Source organism: Microtus pennsylvanicus, chromosome 19, assembly GCF_037038515.1.
Source record: "Microtus pennsylvanicus isolate mMicPen1 chromosome 19, mMicPen1.hap1, whole genome shotgun sequence".
Classification (NCBI taxonomy): Eukaryota; Metazoa; Chordata; class Mammalia; order Rodentia; family Cricetidae; genus Microtus; species Microtus pennsylvanicus.
Window position 1 is genome coordinate 31,684,998 of NC_134597.1, and position 23,043 is coordinate 31,708,040.

The following is a 23,043-nucleotide window of genomic DNA, read 5'->3' on the forward strand; positions in this document are numbered from 1 at the left end:
AGCAGAATACCAGGGCAGCTTGAGCAAAGCCAGAGGGGCAGTGACCACCTCTGACATCAAAACTGCGCAAAGCTGCCCCTTCACAATGAGCCCATACATTTTCAAAAAGGCCGCTGTGGCTGTTAAACCAAGATCCGCACGAGAACGAGCTGTACCAACAATGAACGCTAACCTCTCCCAGGGTGGCTCTTGTCTGTGTATGACTTCACGGCATAGGCTAATCCAGTATGTCAGCCGCTAGAGACCAAGAAAGCCATTACTGGAGGATGGGCAGGAAGAAGACTCCATGCGGCTTCTGAGGGGCAGGTAATATTTTGTTCTTGATGTTGGTGTTGTTACAGGGCTATAATCAGCCTGTAGAAATTCAGTTATATGTGCATATATAATAACTTAATTTTAACAGTTTGAAATTATCGTGAGGCTGGAGAGCTGCTTCAGCGGTTAAGAGTATTCACTGCTCTTGCAGAGAACCCAACATGTACATCCTGCAACTCACACGTGCCTATAACCCAGGTCTGAGGGATCCGATGCCCTCTGCTGCCTTCCTCAGGCACCTGCACTCATGTGCACACACCCAACCACAGACACACACATACACCTACACATAAATAAAAACAAACCTTTAAAAATGACCTTGCTATCTTTCTGCTTGTTTTAAAGATCTGATTTGTAATCATGTGCATTTATGTGTATGCCTAAGTGTGCATTTGTGCACACGAGTGTGCTGCCTATGAGGCCATAAGAAAGTATCAGAGCCCAGCAAGCTGTAGTTACAGGTAGTTGAGCCACTGTGTAGCTGGGAACCAAATCAAGTTTTCTGCAACAAATGCTCTTACCATTGTCTGCCCTGATGCAGCACTGGGGACTGGACCAAGGGCTCGGTGCATGCTGGGCAAGTTCCCTACTGCCGAACTACAGCCCATCTCTAAACGTTAGGAATTATTTAACATACATATATCACTTCAAAAACTAAATTTGCTAACTCCTTCAAATACTTCTAAAAATTCTGACATAGTCTGAAAGCCACATAACTACACTGATTCCCCCCTGCCCACCCCCTAAAAAAAATTCCTCCAACCTGCTACCCATGGTTGTCCTTAAGAAAGGAAAATGGTGCTTTTATGTTTGGTCTACAGAGGGAGTTCCAGGACAGCCAGGGCTATTACACAGAGAAACTCTGTCTTGGGGAAAAAAAATAAAAAGGAAAATTGAGCCATAATCTGGTCGTCAGACAGACTCCTGTAAAAGCTCATGGAAGCCACATCTCAGGTCTGACTTACAGCTAAAGGCCTTACGGACCCTGGGCATTAAGAGCCACTTTCATTCCCATGCAGCCGGCAACCTCAGCAGGCTCCTTCTGCTTCTTTTTGAGGCAAAGTCCTGGAACTTGCTCTATAGACCAGGCTGGCCTCGAACTCACAGAGATCCGCCTGCCTCTGCCTCCCGAGTGCTGGGATTAGAGGCGTGCGCCACCACCACCCAGCTCCCCAGCTGTTCTTACTCCTGCTCCCTGTCTGTATGTTTCCTTGAATGAGTCACTGAGAAATCTGCACACACGACCTGGCCGTGACCTGCTTCTGTCACCCATGCAGCTCAGCAACGCACCAGGTGGAAGAGAATGCCTATTTTCCCTCGCAAAACTGCGAACTCAAAATGAGCAATTTCCATAAAGCCATTCCCTCAGGATCATCTGGAGCCAGTATGAGTTCATAAAATGCTAAGCTGCACAAACCTCTAACGTGGTGGAAATTCTATCATCATGATGGGCAAATTACACAGGAAACATACAGCACACATGTCCACACAGGAGTCAGGAATTTCAAGGAACTTCATGAGCCAATGATAAAGCCTTACCTTTCCAAACATTACAGAATTACCTTGTGTACCTCCGCTTTCCACATAACAAGAGGTGCACAAAGCACCCTGGGGCTGAAGGATGGCTCACTTGTTACTCCAACCATCTTGTTTGCTGAGACAGGGTCTCTACATACCCCCTTGCCTGTTCTGGAACTCCCTATTTAGACCAAACTGGCCTGAAACTCTCAGAGATTTCCACCTGCCTCTGCCTTCCAAGTGTTGGGATTAAAGGCATGCACCACCATGCTCAGTCTTTTGGTGATCATCCTAAAACAATCCAAACAAAGAATTCTTGAATATTCTAAAAAGCCACAAAAAAAAAAGTGAGCTTGAAACCCTCAGTAAGTAATGCCTAATAAAGGCTGGCAAGCTGGCTTGGCAGATAACAGCACCAGCCTTCAATCATAATGACTCTAGTCTGCTCCTGGGCCCCCAGCACAGGGGACGAGGAGATGCCTCCAGCAAGCTGTGTTCTGCCGTCCACACACGCCGGGAACACACACCTGCCGTTCACACACACCTGGCACACACACCTGTACCCAGCTGGAGAATGCCTTCCATTCAGCTGTTCTGGTTAGGAGAGGGCTTTCGTTCTGACTTGTTTAGTTTTGTTTGGGGAAAGTGTGCCTCATGTCCCTAATCCTCAGGCCTTCACTTCCCAAAGTGAACCGATAAAAACCCAGGAGAGCATTCTGAGAACACAGATAGACGGCAAGTCCGCACGGAATACCGGAGTGAAGTCTGAGCAAGATCCTGGCAGGAGTGACAAGATCCGCCCAGAGGGGAAATGACCAGTGACCCTCTCAGGCACCTTCCTAATGCTGAGACCCTTTAATGCAGTTCTCATGTGGTGGTGACCTCCCCCAACCATAAAATTATTTTCGTTGCTACTTCATAACTATAATTTTGTGACTGATATGAATCATACTGCAAATTTCTCATATACAGGATGTCTGATATGTGACCCCTGTGAAAGGGTCATTCGACAACCCCAGTAGGGTCGTTACCCCCAGGCTGAGAACCACTGCTCTTAGACAAGACAGTATCAAGTGCTATTACTGCAAAGTCAGGCTCAGGGTCACTCCCAGCTGGAAAGCAGCTTCGTCTTCATCTTCTCCTAAGTGCAATAATGTGGGGAAAGGCATGAAGAGACAGAATTCTAAGAGAAAGACTTTTAAAAACAACAGTCACCTTCCTGCATGAAGCACAGACAATAAATACGCATATACTAAGTTACTAAATAAAGACTCTGTAATAAAATACACAAATATGAAAGGAAATGGGTAAAAAGAAAGAAAGCCTACTGAGCAAAGAAGGGACACACAGGAACTGCGCTACATTTAACAGGGAAGGTTATGGGCTCCACATTCCTAGGAAGAGATAGGAGTTTTTCAGAAATAAAAGTTGAAGAGTTTTTCCACTATTGTCTACAAGCTCTCTCATCTACCTTCCTCCCACGACACAAATACGCACACGGTAAACAAAACAAACTGAGTAGCACTTATCTGGAACTTCCTTGGGATTCATCTTTCCAATGCTGCCCCCACCCCACCCTGCATGGTGACAACCCTAATCCAGCACTTAGGAGGTAAAGATGGAGAACCGCAAGTTCAGGGTCAGCCTGGACTACAGAAGACCCCATCTCAGAACACAAAATGACTACAACAGTGAGTCAGGACACAGGCGCTGTGGGTGGTGGGCTCCTGAACGGGTGACAGCCTTTCTCGTTGATACAGAAAGCAAGCGATGGCCCACACTGTCCATGGCAAACTTAGCATCAGCAAAAGACGAATCAGCAGGATTATTTCTATAATGTTACCCACAAGGGTCTTGTATCTTTAGTTTCAAATGAGGGGCAAACAAAATGGAAAACTTTGGTTGTTGTTTTTCCTCTTAAACTTGTGTCCTTATAAACCAAACACAAACTTTACTCGTGTGACTATTCCCTAAACAGTACTGAGTTCCCATACGTACAGAGCAAAGCCTTCACATTATGCAGAAGCAATCTAGACAGGATATAAACGAGACTGGAGGATGCAGAGAAGACACTGCTAATTATGTGAGATCTTAAAACATTGGTGCTCACAGAGTTCCTAGAACCCGCAGCTCCCTCCCCTCCTGGATACCAGGGGACAGAGCTGTCTGTACAGCATTAGGGAGCAGCTAATAACCTAGTGGTTACTAGATAGGTTTCTTCACGGTGCTCTAACACTAACCAAAGCAACCCAAGGAGGAACGGTTGATGAGAACTGCAAGTCACAGCCCATCAACTGAGAGAAGCCAAGGCAGGAACCGAAGCAGCGACCATGGAGGAACGCTACTCACCGGCTTACTTTCCTGGCTTGTTCAGACCCCTATTTCATACAACCCAAGACTACCAGCCCAGAGACAGGCCCAGCCACAGTGGGCGAGACCTCCAACATCAATCAGTAATCTAGATGATACCCCACAAACATGCCCATAAGTCACGCTGATGGAGGCAATTCCTAAACTAAGGCTTCCAAGACTCTAGTTTTGTGTGAAGTGAACAGAAAACTAATCAACAGGCATATGACAAAGAAGCCATGTTATAATAACAAAAGTCAGCTCTCAGGCCGGGGTGGTGGTGTGTCTGTATTCCAAACCCTGGGAAGGTGGCATCCAGAGGATGAGCAGAATAAAGCCAGTCTGGATGCTCTGGTTTGCTTTCTATTGCTGTGATACACACCATGACCAAAAGCCACTCCGGGGAGAGGAGGGTTTACTTGGCTCACAGGTCCATCAATGAGTGGAGTCCAGGAAAAACTCAAGGCAGGACCTTGAAGCAGAAACCATGAAGGAATGGTGCTTACTGGCTTATGACCAACCAGCTTTCAACCCAAGCCACCAGCCCGGGGTTGCACCGACCATAGTGGGCAGAGCCCTTGTACATCAATGAACAATCAAGAAAACACCCCACAGATATGCTACAGCCAATCTGATGGAGGCTACTCCCCCAACTGAAGTGTCAAGTGGACATAAAAATTGGCCAGCAAGATGGACTAGAGAGGGAGCCTGGCCAGATAAGGCCAGCCTGGGCTATAAGAGACTCTGTCTCCAAAATCAAATGCAAAAACAACTCGTCAGGAAGAACAAAGACTGAGTGAAAGAAGCAGAAGGCATATGCTGTACCGGTAAAACAAGGAAGCCAGGAAGCCGGGCAGAACTGAAGTTAACAGAGAACTGAATCCTAGGGCCTAGCGGTACATCTGTATGCTGACATATTTCTTAGAGTATGTGTCTAGGTTCCTTCTGGTTTCAGAGACTTTGGGAACCAAAAGGAACACAAGTCACCTTGTTCTTGCTCAGCTCCATCCTCATTTCAAAATGCTTCCTTATTGCTTTAACCAATGTACGGAAAAGGCAAGAAGAAGAGAGTATGGACCAGGCATCTAATGGAATACTATGCAGCCTTAAGAAGGGAACTGTGACACACCCTACATCAGGAATGAACTCGGTGACTAAAGGAAGGCACCCTATGATTCCATATCCCCAGGGGAACATGGGAGTCACACTCATAAAAACAGAAAGCAGAATTTGTGACTCCAAGGGACTGGAGGTATGGACAGGGGGTTGTATTTTAATGGATACAGAGATCAGTTCTGCAAGATGAAATGGGCTTGGGGAGGTACTTAACACTGCTGAACCCTGTACTTTAAAATGGTTATGATGGCAAATCTCATGCCATATGCATTTTAACCACAATTCTGGAAATCAAGTAATCACTGTAATTCAAGCCGGGAATAGTGAGAACAGAGACACTAAATACAGCTGTGGGTAAAGGAGGGTCAAGGAAGAGGCACTCTGCTGTGGAGAGATGTGTGGCCGGCTGGGAGGCTCAGGGAGGAGAGCCCCACCCACTTCCTCAGGCTCTAGTCCTTTTTGTACAAACTCATTGTCATGGGCCCTAGAGAAGAGCGACGCTCACCTGTTCCAGTCCCCAGGGCAGCTAAGATCACCAGGGACACCCACCTGATTCCTGGGCTTTTGTCTTCACAAGTGGCCAAGTGACCCTTAGTGGGCCAACACGTGCTCATGGATGAAGGATGAGGATAACCAGACAGCAGGCCTGGGGGCAAGCAGCCATTGCCCAGCTGGTCTCCTTTAAAAGCTGCTCAACTACACAAACTGAGACTAAGATCCAACGCTGGGCCCGTTCCCCAACACGCTGTAACGCTTTCTGATGTACACTGACTCAGGGATTTTTTTTTTCTCCTCCAAATCTACCCTTTGTGATCCAACTGCTTCCTTAAAAATGTCCTGAAGGAAATAAACAGAAGCTCAAAGAACTATGCACAGAGGTTCATCACAGGAAGACCAATAAGATCCTGAGTGGTTTAGGAATGGCTGGGATGCAACTCAGGGGTACAGCTAGTACCTAACATGCATAAGGCCTGAGGCTGAATTGTCTTGCGTGTTTGCTTGAAAATATTTTAAAGCAGACCGGATGGTGGTGGTTCACATCTTTAAGCCCAGCACTCGTGAGGCAGAGGCAGGCAGATCTCTGTGAGTTTAAGGCCAGCCTGGTCTACAGAGTGAGCTCCAGGACAGGTTTCAAAGCTGCACAGAGAAACCTTGTCTCAAAGAAAATTTTTTAAAGCATTATGAAAAACATTTACAATAAAATGAAAACTGGAAGATAAAAAAATCTGTGGCTAGTACAATCCCATTTCTAGTTTTTGAAAAACTCCAGTCAACTACATATACATGCATGCACAATTTTTAAAACAGGAAGAGGGGAGCAGAAAGAGAGAAAACAGTGAGAGTGGCTTGAATTGTCACCCCTAAAACTCAAGTCAAAACCCCGGGCACAATGGTGTTGGAGGAGGTGGAGACAGGCGGATTCTCGGGGCTCATCCGCCAGCAGGCCTAACCTAAACAGACAGCCCCAGGCCACTGAGGGTCTCTCTCAAAAGACAAGGTGGATGGCTCCCAAGGCCAACAGTCAAGGTGGACCTTAGTCTCCACACGCACATGCATACACATGCACACATGCACACCTGTGCACACGTGAACAAACACACACAAAAAGACTAGGAAGATGTGTATCAAACTATTTATGGAACAGGAGCAAAGGTGGGTACTTTCTTCTAAGTAGAGCTCATAGTCCAAAGCATCTGAAATGAGTATCATTTACAATCAGAGACTAAAAAGCTTTTCTATCTCAACAGGGGGATCAGCATGCAGAGATCTGTATGTCCGCCATTTTCAGGTTAGACTGATCGCCAATCAATCACAGCAGCTTATGTTGGGATGAATCTGGGACAAAGATGTAGGGTGGGGTCTGACCCCACGGCGGTGACTCCTGAAGCCAAGAGAGTGATAAAGATAGACGGAAAGAGGGTGTGAGGGGGTCTAAGCGTGGATGTGGGAGGAAGGCACGGTAGAGAGGCAGTAATGAAAGATGAAGGGTGTCAGCTGCCCAAGAGCCATTGATCCACAAGAGAGAAGCCACGGCACCAAGCTCACCATGTCATTAGTTGTTCTAGCTCATTCCATCATACAAACAATCATTTATCCAGCCAGCGGGTCGCTCATGGAACCACTCCTCCAAAACCCATCCATTTAACAATTCATCCGGTGTTCATTGAGGATAGTGAGCCCAGCCACAGTGCACACCGAAGAGGAGACAGTAAACAAGAAGAGATCTACTCACAGGAGGCCATGAATTTAGTTGAGGGCATCTAAGCCGTTTCGCTTCTATATGCCTGGTAGGGAGGGTGATGTGTGGCCTGAGATCTTTGAGGGAGGAGTGAAACGAGGCCAACAAGGAGGGGAAGAGCGTTTGGGAAGAAGGAACAGCGTATGTAAAGCACACAAGTATATAAAAAGCTTAGGAGGCTCTCCCAATGGAGAAACCTGGATTGGTTAATGGAGGGCAGTGTGGTAGGAGGAGAGGCTAGACCCAAGGAAGGGAAGCGGGAGGAGGCTGTTCCACCCATTCAGGAACACCAACAAAATGAAGATGAAACCAGCCAGAGACACTGATAGCTGAGACGTCACTCTGTCCTAATGGACTTTATTGGACACACTGGTAAGGGACACAACAAGGGACCCAGCTATGGGAATGGACAGACATTCAAAGTCACCTCACAAAGCTCAACCAACTACTTCAAAGCATGTGACTCTGAGTGCAGCTGGCTTCCCATGGTCACTTGCTGGCCCCTCCTGATCTGCACTGTCCCTGCTCTCCTTGATCTACCCTCTACTACTCAATCTCCCCGCCTAAGCATCCACATATTATCGAGTCTGCGTGTAGGCAGGTACACCCTCGCACATCCGCACACGCTCCCGCTGCAGAACCCTGCAGAGTCAAACAGAGTGATAAGCAGCTGACACACACCCCGCTAGGCGTGCCCGACAGTCAGCCTCCAACTCCTCCAGCCTCCTGCATCCTCAAACTGTGGGCCCTGGAGCATCCTGTCAGAGCCACAGAAGCAGAAACTGATACATATATGAATATTTATGTAACTTACCAGCTGTCAGGTTCTATGATTCGGGAGCTACTTAACAATCTCTCACACGCTCCCCATGACGACAGCCACGCCTGCGCTTGCACTTAGAGATGGGGCCGCTCATTGTCTGGTTCGGTGTCGGCGGCTCCAACCCCACATCAGGGGGTCCAGAGAGGCCTGCTCATGCTCACAACGGAGAGCAGCCTCCTCAGGGGAAAGCGGCAACCCAAGATGACCCAAACAGACTGGCCACCCTCCAGCCGTTCCCTCAGAAAGAGGGGAACACAGAAGACACTACTGACAAGTAAAACAGATCTGTTCTGTCCTGCGGCCAACAGTTCTCCCGCATCATTCTGTATATTATGAGTTTTCATTTTTTAATGGCATTTATTATTTATTGAGTGGGGGGGGTGATAACACACATACACCATGTGGCGGTCAGAGGACAAGTTGCAGGAGCTGGGTCCCTCCTCCTGCCACACAGATCCCAGGGACCCTACCTCACCTTGTCAGGCTCGGCAGCAAGCGTCTTCAGTCACTGAGCCATCTTGCTGGGTCCTGTTTTCTCTTTAGAATCAGTTACTTAGATGTTCTAACACTGTTTTAACCATCTCCTGGTGTCTGAGCTAAGAAAGCCTGTCTCAGTTCCGCCTAAAACTCCACCCCCAGAAATCTGCTTCTGAGAACACTGCGGGTCCAAGCGACACTCTTGGTTATTCAGTGACACTGTCCTCTGTCTGACCTGGACTTCTGCCCCTGACTCCGGCTGGTCTGTGCTCTCTCAGGAGTAGGCAAGTCTTTGCCCATTCCCTCAAGCCACAAGTGCTTCTCTGCCCAAGTTTCTCCTCTGGACCTCATGCACACTTTTTTTATCAAGTGACCAAGTATCCTAAAAATCGGGGGCACACTAATTAATTCCTTCAAGGCAATTAGCCAGACACTATTTTTTTTAATCATCTCAAGTCATGCCCATAGAGAACTAGGAGCATGAAGCTTGACACTTAAAAAAATGGCTGAAGAGATGCCCATTTAAAGGTCAAAAGACATTTCCAGGGTTCACGCAGAGAGACTCCTGGAGAGCCTCTTTCCAAGTCTACAGTAGAAACGCCAGAGGCTGAGGGAAATGAGAGAGAAGAAGCTGTTAGAGAAGCTGTGTAGGGAAAAGATCATCAGACTCATGCCCTAGGCTGGACCTACAGAGGGATCAAGCCCCTGATGAGCCTTCTCTGTCATGGCATGAGGCAGTTGGTTTCCCTCAGGATGGGGACACACTGTGGTCTTGGCTCTCCAGGCCTGCGCCTACTCCGTCCCCCTCTAGATTCCCCCACTCTACCCTACTTTCAAGAATCCATGTTGATTCCTTCTTCTGTGAGCCATAAAAATTACAACTGTGACCCGCTTTGTATGTGATAACTGTGTCACTTAAGAAGAAACAGGAGGCTGCTGGACATCACATCTCAACAGCAGCCTTCTCCCAGCCACTTACTCATGTGACCCACACCTGTACTGGTCACTTCCTTCCCCTCCCCAGGAATGGGGTGACATCTGTATTATTGTCCTCTGACCTCTACCTGCATGCTGTGGTCCACACACACACCCCAACCTCATGGGCACACACAATAATAACAATAACTTCTTTAAAAAAACAATAGTCCCAAGACCAGTGTTTCTGGGAATCATTTAGAAAGTTAATATTTAACATCAGATCCTGGCACAAATGCAACATATTAATATACTGCTATTTGGGTTTTCATTTTCTCTTCCCTTAGAACTAAGAAAGCTCAGAGAGTGGAGAAAGTGTGAAAGTCACTCACCACGTTGGCTGTCTTGGTTTTTTTTTGTTTCTAATCTTTTTTTTAACTTTTATTTTATATGTATGGTGTTTTGCATGCATGTATGTCTATATACCACACATATGCCTGGTGCCCACAGAGGACAGAAGAGGACACCAAATCCCTGGGACTGAAGTTACAGGCAATTATGAGTCATCATGTGGTTGCTGGGAATCGAACCCAAGCCCTCCAGCAAGAGCAGTCAGTGCTCTTAACCACTGAGCCATCTCTCCAGCCCCCACTGTTGGGTTTGGAACAAGGTAATGAAGGCACTGACTTCCTCCCATCAAAACCAGAAAGTTAATGAGAAATTGATTTTCTAACCAGAGGCATATCCTATTCATGATCAAAGAAGAAGCCATCAGAAACCAACCACAGAGAAACAGCATCGTTTATGTAACAATGTCATCAGGTCCACAAGGATGTGATCCAGGTGGCAGTAACCAGGGAAATGTAGGGAGAAAATATCACCCAACATTATGGACCATTACCCTCCAGGCTGGGAGAAACAGAACGCACTCTGTAAAGAGAACTTTCATTTCTCCTGAAACCATTCCTGTTAAATGTTCAATTGCTAGAACAAAACTAAACGACTGTCCATCCAATCTGTGGCTTTGGAAAGCCTGCCTTATTCATTCTTCTCAACAGACCTTCGGTCAAAACTTGTGCAGTGCCACCGGTGGGCAAGGTGCTCCCCAGGGTGGTCACAGACCACTGTGACTATCGAGACTGTACGTGACTGTAGACAGAGTTCACTCCGCCAAGCAAGCAAAACCTGTGAATGTACACCTTCGTGGGAGGCACCACAGAGCCCTCTAGTAACGAGACCCAGACCACAGGCGCCTGGCTGGGGTGTGCACACCCACCCCTAGGGTTTAGAGGACTCAGTAGCTACATGGCCTGAACGGAGCAGGGGAAGCCGCTAAGGTCTGTCTTCGCTCCTGGATTAGGCACAGCAGGGTTACCTAGCTTCCAGAGCTGTTCTGTAGGTGAAACAGGAGCTACACTGCCTCCCACCACACTTGGACGGCTACTGTTGCTCTTCCCAGGACAGCTCCGGGGTTTGTTTGAGGGAGTGGTGTGCGTGTGTGTGCACCTGTGTGCGTGCGCTGAGGTCAGAGTAGATATCAGCTGCCCTGCTCTATTGCTCCTTTTGGGTCAGGGTCTCTCACTTAACTCGTAGCTAGGCTGGCAGCCAGCCCCAGACATCCTCCTGTCTCCACTCCCCACAGTTCTGGGAATATTGGTATAAAAGATTTTTTTTTCTTACATAAGTGCTGGGTCCCTGAACTCAGGTCCCCACGGTCACTTTATGCTTACCCACCAAGGGCTCCTACCCACTAAACCCTCTCGCTAGTCCCTCAGCCCTGGGATTTCTACAGAAAGCCAGAGGAAGAGCGCCAAAGGGGAACCTGATCAAAGACTCAAATGCCAATTCGCAATCAAAAAGATGCAGCTGTAGGATGGGTCTCACCTTCGAGCTTGGCAAAGCCCAGAGATGGGTAACGGGCTGTGTTTCAGAAAGAGGAAACGACATCAGCACCTCTGACTCATTGCTAGAGAGAATGCGGACTGCTTCAACTTTTCTAGAGAGCAATTTGGCAGGGCGCATCAAAATTTAATGTGTGCATCCTGCCTAGGCCAGTGAGTCTATTTCTGGGAATTTATCCTACAGAAGTTACTAGAAAAGTGTGTAAAGATATACGTGCAGTGGTAACACTCAAGAGTGCAAAGCCATAAATTACAACCCATTAACCTGGTTACATGCAGCAGAGAACATCCACAGAACCCATTAAACCCTCTCTCTAGTCCCTCGGTCCTGGGATCTCTACGGAAAACTGGCCTGTGGTGTAGACCCGCACTTCCTGACAACACCAAGATCCCACGATGGAGTGTGAAGTGGAAAAATGCAGATCGCCAAACGACATGGCAGATATGATTCGACCGCTTTGCACGTGTGTTCATGGGCGCTCGTACGTGTGGAAAACTAAAAGGAGAGACACCAAAATGCCACAGCAGTTGTCTGAAGTAGTAGGATGTATAGGTGATTCTTGCTTGCTAGCTTGTAAGTTTTCCAAACCACCTGAAGGCACTCAGTGATGTTTTACATAGCAAATCCCACCTCTCGTGATCCTCCACTGCCAGGACCCACTTCCTCTCACATCTAATCCTTGATCCTGCCACCTCCACGCTTCACACTGGTCTCCTCTGAGACCCATTCTTGGATGACTTCCTGCCGTAAGGCTTTGCATGGCCATGTCCTCTGCTGGGAACGCTGTCTCTTGAAAGACCTTCTGGCCTTGCCTTCTGCCCCCTTCAGCTTTTAATTCAAACTTTACTGTTAAGAGCTGAACCAAAAGGTTCCTACAAAGCCCTCGCCCCAAGGACCTCAGAGCATAACCGCATGTGGCAACAGCTCACCACAGAGATAAATAATTAACATGAGATCAGACACAAGTAGGTGAGTCCCTGATCCATCATGACCCATCTTACAGAAAAGTAAAATTGGAAATGACGCACAGGGAAGATGGAGCGATGAAACTGCCACAGCTACCGGCATGACCTGGAACAGAAAAAACTTCAGCACCTTCAGAGGGATCGCGGCAGCACCATGATCTCCAGCTACAGAGCTCCACTTCTGCCGGTTAAGTCCCCCCACTGGTGGCACTTTGGACACCACAGCACACTAACGCAGACACCTTGCAATGGGGCTCGCGAGCACCCCGGACTGAATCTCTAAGTTTTCCCCTTCTCTGCCCAACCACTGATGGTATCCACCACCGAGGGGCACGTGGTATAGCCCGAGGGCCCGGCACACAGGGAGACATGCTACAAAAATGGGCAAAGGACACAGAACCAAAACACTAAGCAATGCAAGCCTGTCCTGCTGGAGCCTGTGGTCTAGTGGAGGGGACTGAGAATAAACAGACGGACAGAAACATAGGTGGTGACAGTGTCGTGCACAGAACAAAGCAGGCGGGAGCTGAGGAGCCAGGAAAGGCTGGGGAATGCCTCTTCTGACTGTGTGGGAGCTGAGATGAAACCTGCAGGAAGGGAAGGAACTGAAGATAACATCTGAGATAAGAATGTTCTAGACAGAAGGAACAGCAAGTACTAATTACTGCAAGCAACGCATATTATTTTTATAATCAGGGAGGGAAACCAATAAAGCTATTGTAGCCCTCAAAACACATAAAAACAAGCAAAAGCCCAGTTCCAAGGGTTGTCGAGGACAGTGGGCTTTGACAAAATTTTTTACACTATTTGAAAGCGGGGGATCACTTAGGTGTAGCAAAACTCTGTCACAAAAAGAAAGAAATGAAAAAAGAAGGAAGGAAGGAAGAAAAAAGAAAAAGAAATTTTTATAATTCTATTTAGCCTCTATGCAGACCCAGGATGAAAACATCAACCCTTCTGTACAGTTGTCTTGCCCAGCCCAGGCCCCAGCCAACAGTGGCCCAGGAAAAAGCCCTCAACCTCAATGACCTGAGAAAAGAAGGGAGGGGAGGTCAGGTCAAGTGAGACAAGGCAAGGCAGTCCTGAAGTCCTGGAGAGCTCTGCTGGAACCACAGGATGCTGGGAAACCTTGTTACCACTGCCCTGGCCAGCGGCTGCTGACCTGTCTCCCAACCCACTGCCATCACCTACCTGACTCTGACTGGGGTTCCCAAGGCCACCTCCCACTTGCTTAGGCCACAGAGGCTCAGCATGATGGTCACTCCGTCATAACATAGCATAGAACATGATGCAACAACCAGGCCCCACTTCACCACCATTGTCACTTTGTAAACAACCAATTCCTAAACACTTCCCGTTAGGAAACTGACACTCTGTGACTGTATTCAGCTCTCTATGCTCCGCCTCCCAGGCCCACGCAACAACCACCTTTTGGACTGACTAAAACTTCCACTACACCCAGCACCTCGCCCAAAGGAGAACTGTCCAGCATCTGTCCTTCCACCCTTGACTCCTGAGGTCCACCTATGTTACTGCTACAGTGTGCCTCAACTTCCTCCCTCTTGGGAGCTGAAGACACACCCACATCCGCTGGTCACCATTTGTCTGTGTCCCCCATACCCACTGGTCACCATTTGTTCCCCCTTATCTACAATCCTTAACGCCTAGCCCACTTGACTCCGGTTCACACAGCTTAGGGAATTACTGTCCCCAGTAGCAAAGCTCGGATCAGCCGCAGATCTCTGACCCCATCCAGTCAGACACCAGCTCAGGCTGCTATCTTCCACGCCCCCAGAAATCCGGGTGGGGCTTTTACAGTAACTCAAGGACTCCTCACTAACTAGGGAACAACCAAAAATCTGTGCATGCACCCAAGCTCGTCAAGAAACTGCTTCCAAACCTCAGGGAACACACAAATCATGTGAAGATGCCTAAAAGGTAGCTACCTCAACCGGGGGATGGAGGGGGCACTTCTTTGACATGTTCAAGTATAGCCCAGACTGGCCAATAGCTCTCTGTGACCCCAGAGTTGACCTTGAACTCCTGATCGCCCCCCCTCCACCTCCTGAGTGCTGGGATTTCGGGTACTTTCCACCAGTCCTGCTGAGCCTCTGAGTTTCTGACAGACTCCCAGGTAATGCTGATGCTGCCTGTTTGGGGGACCACACTGGAGTAGAGAGCCCTGGGCTCCTGGCCTTTGCCCAAGTCCCCTAAAGCTGACTCCACGAGACCATTTGTTCTGTATGTTTTCAGTCCCCCCACCCCATCCTTTGAAAGCTCCCCCAGCATTTTAAAACAGACCTTCAGACTATCTGGCTCCAAAGTTAATCCCCGCACCCAAAAGGCTAAGTGATGGAGGGCTCTTTCCACAGGCCCAAACAAGAGGAGCAAAAACAAGGCCTCAGCAAGTTTCCAAATGACGGCACAGGGCTGTGAACGCCCAGCCTACCAGAGGAAGAGCAGCCTCCCCACTAGTCCTGACCGTCCCAACTCAGGGCCAGAGCCACCTGCTCACTCCCCACCAAGTCTCTGGTGGGACGAGCAGAGTGTCCCCCTGGCCGACTACCAGGACTGTCCTTCTAACTCCCTGCCTGGCATTCTGGCATTCCCCTCTTCTCCTATGGAAAGCAGAGGCATCTTCTCGGTTCCCGGTTCCACCTCCGCTCAACACCTCCCTCCCTCCATGAATAGTCACTCACTCAAGGTGTCTCTGCCCCCAGAGCTGTCTGCCTGAGTCTCCTCTAGTTTCCTCCTCTCTAGAATGAATTTCTCCATGCTTGCCCTGGCTCCCATCCCTTCCAAATGTGAGCAAATCCACTCCTGCCCTCTCTGCCTCCCCTTCCAGCAACATCTGTCTGACTCCTCCGGCCCCAACACTGGCTCGTGTCTACGCTACCTCTTGAACTCCTTACCATCTTATTTCATCTCTTGAGCATACACAGCAAGCACACAAAGCAGGAGACACTTGCCCTCCAAAGGCCTGGGCCCTCCCCAACACTGCCACTCCCGAGTTGAGAAACAGCCTCACAGAAGCTGGGTATCCACATGGGGAAGGCATCCATCCCTCTACCTCTTTTACTAGCCACTTTGGGCCACGGCAGCACCAATATGCAGAATACATATCACCCACTGTATCCATTGCCAACACAGTTACAGCAACCAGAACACAGAACATGGGCACTGCCTAAAAGAAGTAGCACTATTCTAGTAAGTTCAAGGACAAAGGATCTGAACAGGAAGTTCTCAAGACATAAAAATGGTCAAGAGGACTATAACAGGTGCCCAGCATCAGTAATCACCGGGGTAATGCAAGATAGAACTGCATGGAGACTTCGCTTCACATCCCCTAAATGGCGCTCAAGAAGACCAAAGCAGAGTCCTAGGGGCAGCCATTGTACTCAGTCACCGACTGTGGAGAGCACAGGGAGCAGGCGCTGAGAGAAAGGTCCTGCGGGAGTTCAGGAGCTCGGGGCACTAGGGAAGAGGAAGAAGAGGCTGACACTACCTAGCCCCAGGAGGCTGAACTGGAAGCCTTGCCTCCACACCCAGCGCCTCTCAAAGTTGAACTTGACCTAGGAACTTGGCCGATTTGGATCTCAATTCAGAACGTCTAGGGTGGGACCCTGCAAATTCTATCTGCCAGGAGCGGATGCCGCTGCGGGATGTGAACGGCAGTGAAAGGAGCAGAAATCGTCACCGATGAGCACAGATGCTGGAAGCTGCAGGCCGCAGCGCTTGGTACCCGCAACACTGCCAACAGAGGGGAAAGAATGGGCGCGGGCTAAAGCAACTGCTGGACAGCTTGAGCTACATCCCCAGCCATTTTTTTCACTTTCCCCCTATTTTTGGTAGAATTTATTTATTTATTATTCATTCGTTTTGTTTGAGTGTGTGCACGCATGTGGGCACGCGTGTGAAGATCAAAGGACAACTGGAAGAGTTAGTTCTCTCCATCCCCTATATGGGTTCCAGGACGTCAGGCTTGGTAGCAAGCACCCTCTTACTGAGCCGTAAGGCTCCACCCTTTTTCCAGTTTTACTTGGAGGTGGAGTCCCACTTATTCACCAGGCTACTGTCATCCAACTTTTCTATTCTCCTGCCTCAGCCTCCTGAGAAAGTTGTGATTACAGGAGTGACAACCAGCAGACAGTTTTAAAAAAAAGAAAAAACAAGCTTTGGGGGTAGGATGTTTGCCTCACATGCGTGAAGCCCTAGGTTTAATCCCAGCCGTGACGGTGCTGCACGCTTGTAATCTCAGCACTTAGGAGGTGGAGGTATGAGATCAAAGTTCAAGGCCAGCCCCAACTACCTGTCAAGCAGTCAGCCTGAGATATGTGAGGTCCTGTTTCAAAAAAAAAAAAAAGTTGCTAATGCAACGAGAAGAGGAATCTGTCTTTGGCAGATCCTTGGCCTGGCGTATCTAACAGACAAAGACAGAACAGGCCAGTTGCATCTATACATTTCCAAGGCGTCCAAGATAGCCAAAGGGGAACTTTATCTCCACCATTGACATGGACAAGGGCTATGTGTCTGTGGTCCCACCGTAAGCTAGATAGACTTAAAAGGGGTGTCCTTTAGACATAAGACACCTGACGTCTAAGCTGTCCAGCAACCCTGCCACACGAGCACACATGAAAAAAGCTGGGCAGTCGTAACTTCAAACAGATGCCACCAGTCAGAACGGCATCTTCCTCGCTAGGAAAAGCCACCTGGTGTAATTATCACCACAGTAATTAGCTGCCGCCACCACCCAGGGCAGACAGAAAACCCCTGCTTCAGGTCCCTGGTGACTTTTAAGAGTCCCCTGGTGAGGGTTCTGTTTTCAGGCTGGAGGGAGGCAACTTCCTGACAGACTGAAGCTGCCGCGGAGGGAGAACCAAGGCAGTCCTGTGACCCAGTAAAGACCAAAGCATCAAGAGAAACGCCAAAACCAATCCCAAGAGGATGGTTTAATTCAAATGTTCTAATGGTAAAAAGACAACTGCAGGGCAGGAGAGACGGCTCAGACGTTAAGAGCTCTAGCTGCTCTTGCAGAAGACAGGGGTTCAAATCCCAGAATCTACATGGTGGCTCACAACTGTCTGTAACTCCAGTTCCAGGGGAGTTGATGCCCTCTTCTGTCATCAAAGGCACCTGTACTCATACACTCAAAATACATAAATAAAACCTAAAATAAAAAAGATGACCGTAAGACATAAAACATCTGTCCCTATTAATATTCACGTGATGGCTCACACTATTTAGAAAAACAGTTCCAAAGCATCAAATCCCTACAGCTGAGCTTTAAATTGGTATGATAAAGATCCCCAGACTCTACCAAAAGATTAGAATTTAGGGAAAGATGAGATCCAGACACCTAAATCCTGTTGTTGTTTTGGGTTCTGTTCCTGTTTGTTTGAGGCAAAGTCTTACCATGTAGGCCAGGCTAGCCTCAAACTCAAGATCCCCCAGCCTCTACCTCAAGTGCTGAGATTAAAGGCTTGCAATACCACACTCTTATTTCAGAAGTTTAAACTATGAACAAGCATTCCCCAACCCCAAATCGCAGGGTGCAGGAGGTCTGGGAATCACACTTCGCATGCATTTTAATTCCCTGTTTACAATTCTAAAAGAGGTCTTACAAATACTCACCTTGAAATGACCAGCAGCTCATTGAGACAGAGAAAAATTAAACAAGCCATAGCACAAACGCACAAAGAGAAAGCAGATCTCGCTAATCACAACTGCCCACTTCTGTGTCTCCAAATTATATAAAAAGTGGGGCCAGTGAGATGACTCAGCAGGCAGAGGCACTTGGCACTGCAGCAAGGCAACCTGAGTTTGATGCCCACAACCCACGTAGAAGCGGAAGCACCAACTGGACAAAGCTGTCCTCCAACCTCCACACTCTCGCCACGGCACATACCCGCACCGACGCGCACTCGTAAACCCACTAACTCTTTTTTCAATTATGTAAAATGTAAAAGAAGAGGCTGGGACACAGTGCTTGCCTAGCATGCACAAAGCCCTAAGTTTAACCACCAGCAGGTAACTTGGGTACGGTGGCGCCTGCAGCAATTCCAGCACTGGGAAGGCGGAGGCAGGAGGGTCAGGAGTTCAAGGTCATCCTCAGCTATACAGTGAGTTTGAGGCCAGCCTGAGTTATGCGAGACCTTGCCTCAAAAATTAATTAATTGATTAATTAAATGTAAAAGAAAACACATCAGAAGGGGGAATGTGATAGTAGGAACAGCGAAAAAATTCAAAGAATATAAATAAAAACTCAACACTAAAGAAGTGTAAAAGGTAAAAATTAAAACAATGTATTACAAATTTAGATAACAAAAGTGTTTAAAATAATCAAAGGAGCCAAGCATGGTGTTGCATACCTGTAATCCCAGCACTGATAAGGCAGAGATAAGAGAATCTCTGTGAGTTTGAGGCCAGTCTGGTCCACATAGTAAGGCCTGGGTTTTATAACAAAAGTCTACCTCGAAAACAAACAAAACCTAAACCAAACACAGTGCCATCTATGAGCTGTGGAAATGTGGGTGAGCCATCCTGGGGATTGAACCCAGGGCCTGTGCATGCTACCCAGTGCCCTACTGCTAAATCCTACCCCAAGTTCTTAGTGACTGCGTTCTCTATCTTTCACTAACTCCCAGATTCTGCGGCGCTGCCAATGTCATGATGATCATAATTCTTAAATAGCCTAGTCTCTGAATAAGGATCAGGGTGTCATTCTCTCCTTTTCTGCTGTTAGTGGCTGGCTTTCGAAAAGCACTACCTTCAAAATAAGTCCCCAAGCATTTCAGGTTGTCTCCACAACAGTGAAGTCAGAACCAAACCTATAAATGCTTTCTTTAAAAAGAAAAAAAAACATGTATTTAAAACGCTACAGGAAATAGAAACGGACAACAGAGCAATACAGCGCGGAGATATCACTGAAGACTGTAACAAGGGGACCACCTGGAAGTCACCTCCACTGAGCCAAAGAGAAAGATGCTGAAGGCAGGGAACTTATCATCCAGACACAGGAAGGACTGCTGCCTCCCAGAGGAACTGCAGGCAGGATTAAGGCACCCCCTGCACCCTCAGGACAGGCTCTCAGCAAAGTCCATGCCCACACTGCTACTGAACGTCCATCACTAAGATGAGAGGGTCCTGGTGCCACCGTGTCCCAGATCAACAGCTATTGGCTGTCCCCAGACATCCCACAAGCCACCCTCCACCCAGCTGGATTCCCAGAGCCTGCCATCAGACCACCATCAAGAAGTCATCCCTGAAGACCCTCCACCCAGCAGTTCCCTCAGAGTGGGCATAAACGTCCACACTTGCTTACGCAATAACTCTGGGTTTGCAGTTGGGGCCCCTTGGAGCTGGATGCTATGCCCACTGCATCGCACTCTGTGCTCCTGCCCAGAAGCAGCTGTGCAAACCAGAGAAGCCCAGTGAGCAACTTAGTGCAAAGGTGAGGTCTCTGCCTCTGTGACGTCAGCTCTAGAAGAGACGGATAGCTTCGCGTCTCCAGGCGGGATATTTGGATTAGGGGTAACAGGGAAACAGAAAAGAGTCACTAAAGGAGGGCGAAGCAGTGTAGACTGGCCCACTGCTGACTTTAAATTTAGCAAAGTAACTTTATCTTCTACAGCCTCTCTTAGAATATTCAGATGGCAATGTGCGTGTGGGAAACACTGGGGCTCCAGAAGCTAAGAGTATCGCAGAGTCTGGAGACAGACTCTCCTAAACACCTGTTAAGACCCTTCGCTGTAAAGTAGGAACCCTAAAATCTAAGTCCCAATGGGACTAGGTCATGTATATAAAACACAACACCCTACACGCTTGTCAGTGAAAACAACCGGCAGCCGAGGTCCCGTGATGAGCAACTCCAGCAAGATCCACCTTTCTCTGCTGACTAAAGACAAGAGCACTCCAAAGGGCTGACTCCTCTCCTCTGAACACCGAACTCTCGTGGCCTGAGACCGATACTGGAGGTAGTTCCTTGGGCAAAGTTTCTGGACCCACTACACACAGCCAAAAAGACCTGCTCTGTCAACCCCGCCTCCAGTGTGGTTCCCTGAGGCAGGGTTCCACCCGGCTAGAGGAAATCTCTGGCAGCTTCAGCAAAGGGGAAGGGATGGATGGAGCAATTCCTTCCACCCTCTAGCCTGCGACCTTCAGCAGGCTGATTCTGCCTTAATTTCCTCACAAGTGAGTGAAACAGTCTCATCCTACGTCCCCTGAAGTCCCTTCCTCCACCATCCCCTTCCTAGAGCTGCTTCTAATACCCACAGTCAGGCCTCAGGGACACATTCAGGTGTGTTCCACTTCCTTCAAGCCTCTTGGCAGTCCTCTGGCCCCGCTCCCAAAGCAGGGAGGGTTCCTCTGAGCTGCTTTCATGGCTTTTCTGTTTTTCCTGTGCAGTGGGAAGAAGCGTTCCACCCTAAACTGCTTCTCCCACCTTCCCTTTCCTACCCACAAAGTAGCCAAGCGTGTGTGTGTGTGTGTGTGTGTGTGTGTGTGTGTGTGTGTGTGTGTGCTGGGGCAATCACAGGCTTGCCTGTGTGTCACCTCGGAGATGGTCTCCAGGCCATCCTCCCAATGCACACTCAGGGCGGACAAATAAACATTTCAGAGAAACAACATGAATTAAATCATTTCCGCGACAAACAAAACCCACCCACACGCCTCATAAATCATGTCTCTTAATCCCATGCTGATGAACAGTCACTAAATTGCATCTATTGTAAAACCAACCATGACTCCTTTCATGCCCTGACACTCCAGACTCAAAATATTTTCACACTCCATTGTAATGCCTTTATAGAGGATATACGAATCGCTAGTTCCCTGGAAAGATCCACGGCCAGGGCGCTTTCCAAGAGATTTTTCTTTGAATGTTCTTTGTGTCCTGGCGCACTGGGGGACACCGCCAGCTTGCCTGCATCTGGGGGAACACTGGCTGTTCACGGCAATGCACAACTGCTCTACAGCACACACCAGATGCACCCCTTTGCCTCAACAATAAAAGTATCCCAAAACATTCGCTACGCCACATGCACACTGCTGTGCACAAACACAATTCCAGTGCCTGCATTTTGCAAAGGAGATAAAGAAATCAGGCATCTTCAGAGCAGAAACCACCAGACCCGCCTCGGGCAACATGGTTCACGGAAGGCTAGGCTGCAGACCTTTTACCAAGACCGGCCAGGAACGGCTCGCTCTTTTCCTTTGCATCTATTCATTTCCTCCATGCTTTTATTTGCTGGGCCCAGGAAGAATGGGAAAGCATCTCCAGCAAGGAGGGCGAGGAAGCGGTGGAGAATAAAAGAGGATGGGCGGGTAGGGGGGAGTCAGAGGGTGGGCGAGCGCGGCAGCGAAGGCAGGCAGGGTGGTGGCCCCGTCCCGGGGGCTCGGCGAGGCTTACCTGGGGCGCACGAGGCCGGCCGGGCAAGCAGCAGCAGCCAGAGGCCGGGGAGCAGCAACCCCGGGCGGCGGTGGCGGGAGGAAGGCCCGCAGCCGCTCCGCCCCGGCACCAGCGCAACCTTGGCGCGGGGCTCCCACTCCATGGCCACGCGTCGGTTCCCCGGCACACCGGCCTCGCGGCGTGGGCGCGCTCGGGCCCGGGACGCGGGCGGCCCCTGCGGCGGGTACTGGGCGCCGGACACCGGCGCGCAGCGAGGCCGGCGAGGCGGGGGCGGGCCGGGCCGGATCCGCGGACAGGGGCCGCTAGCACGCCGGCCGCGCCGCTCCGCCCCCTCCCGAGCCTCGCAGCCGCTGCCCGGCAACGCACGGCCGCGCTCGGGGAGGCGAGCACCACCTCCCGGCCGGCCGGGCGCCTGCTTGCGGGCCGCCCGGCGGAGGGCGCGGCGGGTCCCGGGCCCCGCCCTCCCCCAGGACCCGCCTCTCCGGAGGGCGCGCGGGACGGCGCCGCCCCGCACCAGCACAGCACCCGGGAGGCTCTGGAAGAACAGTCGGAAACCCGGGGATGCTGGCGATCGCTCCTCCAGAGCCGCCCAGGCGGAGCAGGCAGCAGGTGTGTGTGCGGGGCGACCAAGGTCCCGGGCTGCAGAGCGGACAAAGCCGAAAGAAGTCGGGCTCTCTTCCCCGGAGCCCGCGTACACGAAAGGCTGGGGAGGGAGTGCCCACAGCTCTGCCCATCCTTTGCCCTTCCAGAGCTCTGCCACCTTGCGAAGGTGGGTCTTTGGAGAGACCTGGGCCTACTGCCCTGAGCTTCGTAGTCTTCAGAAAGGGGCTGCTTAGCCCCAGACACAAACACTCACACAGAGTCTGGCCTTTTTCAAAGAAAGTAACACCGGTGAATGATGAAAAAGACAGCGCTGGGGGTTAGTTTCCAGAGAGAATAGTGGAAGAGGGTGAGAGTTAAATGTGTCTCGATGCTAAGAGCCCACCGTGTGAACTCCCAAGATGAGGAAGGTTAGAAG

At 49.5% G+C, this 23,043-nt stretch overlaps 1 protein-coding gene across 4 annotated transcripts in view; it reads right to left on the reverse strand.

Annotated features, from left to right (window-relative positions):
* Kiaa1549 (KIAA1549 ortholog) overlaps positions 1–22,440 on the reverse strand; it is a 124,312-nt gene extending 101,872 nt beyond the window's left edge. For 3 of the 4 annotated variants that reach the window (XM_075953393.1, XM_075953395.1, XM_075953394.1), the window contains exon 1: positions 22,026–22,310. In XM_075953393.1, the coding sequence (XP_075809508.1) occupies positions 22,026–22,167 (142 nt within the window). In that variant the 5' untranslated portion in view covers positions 22,168–22,310. Of the gene's footprint in view, positions 1–22,025 lie in introns of all 4 variants that reach the window. The other variant, XM_075953396.1, reaches the window with a different exon arrangement.
* Between the last annotated feature and the right edge of the window lie 603 nt (positions 22,441–23,043).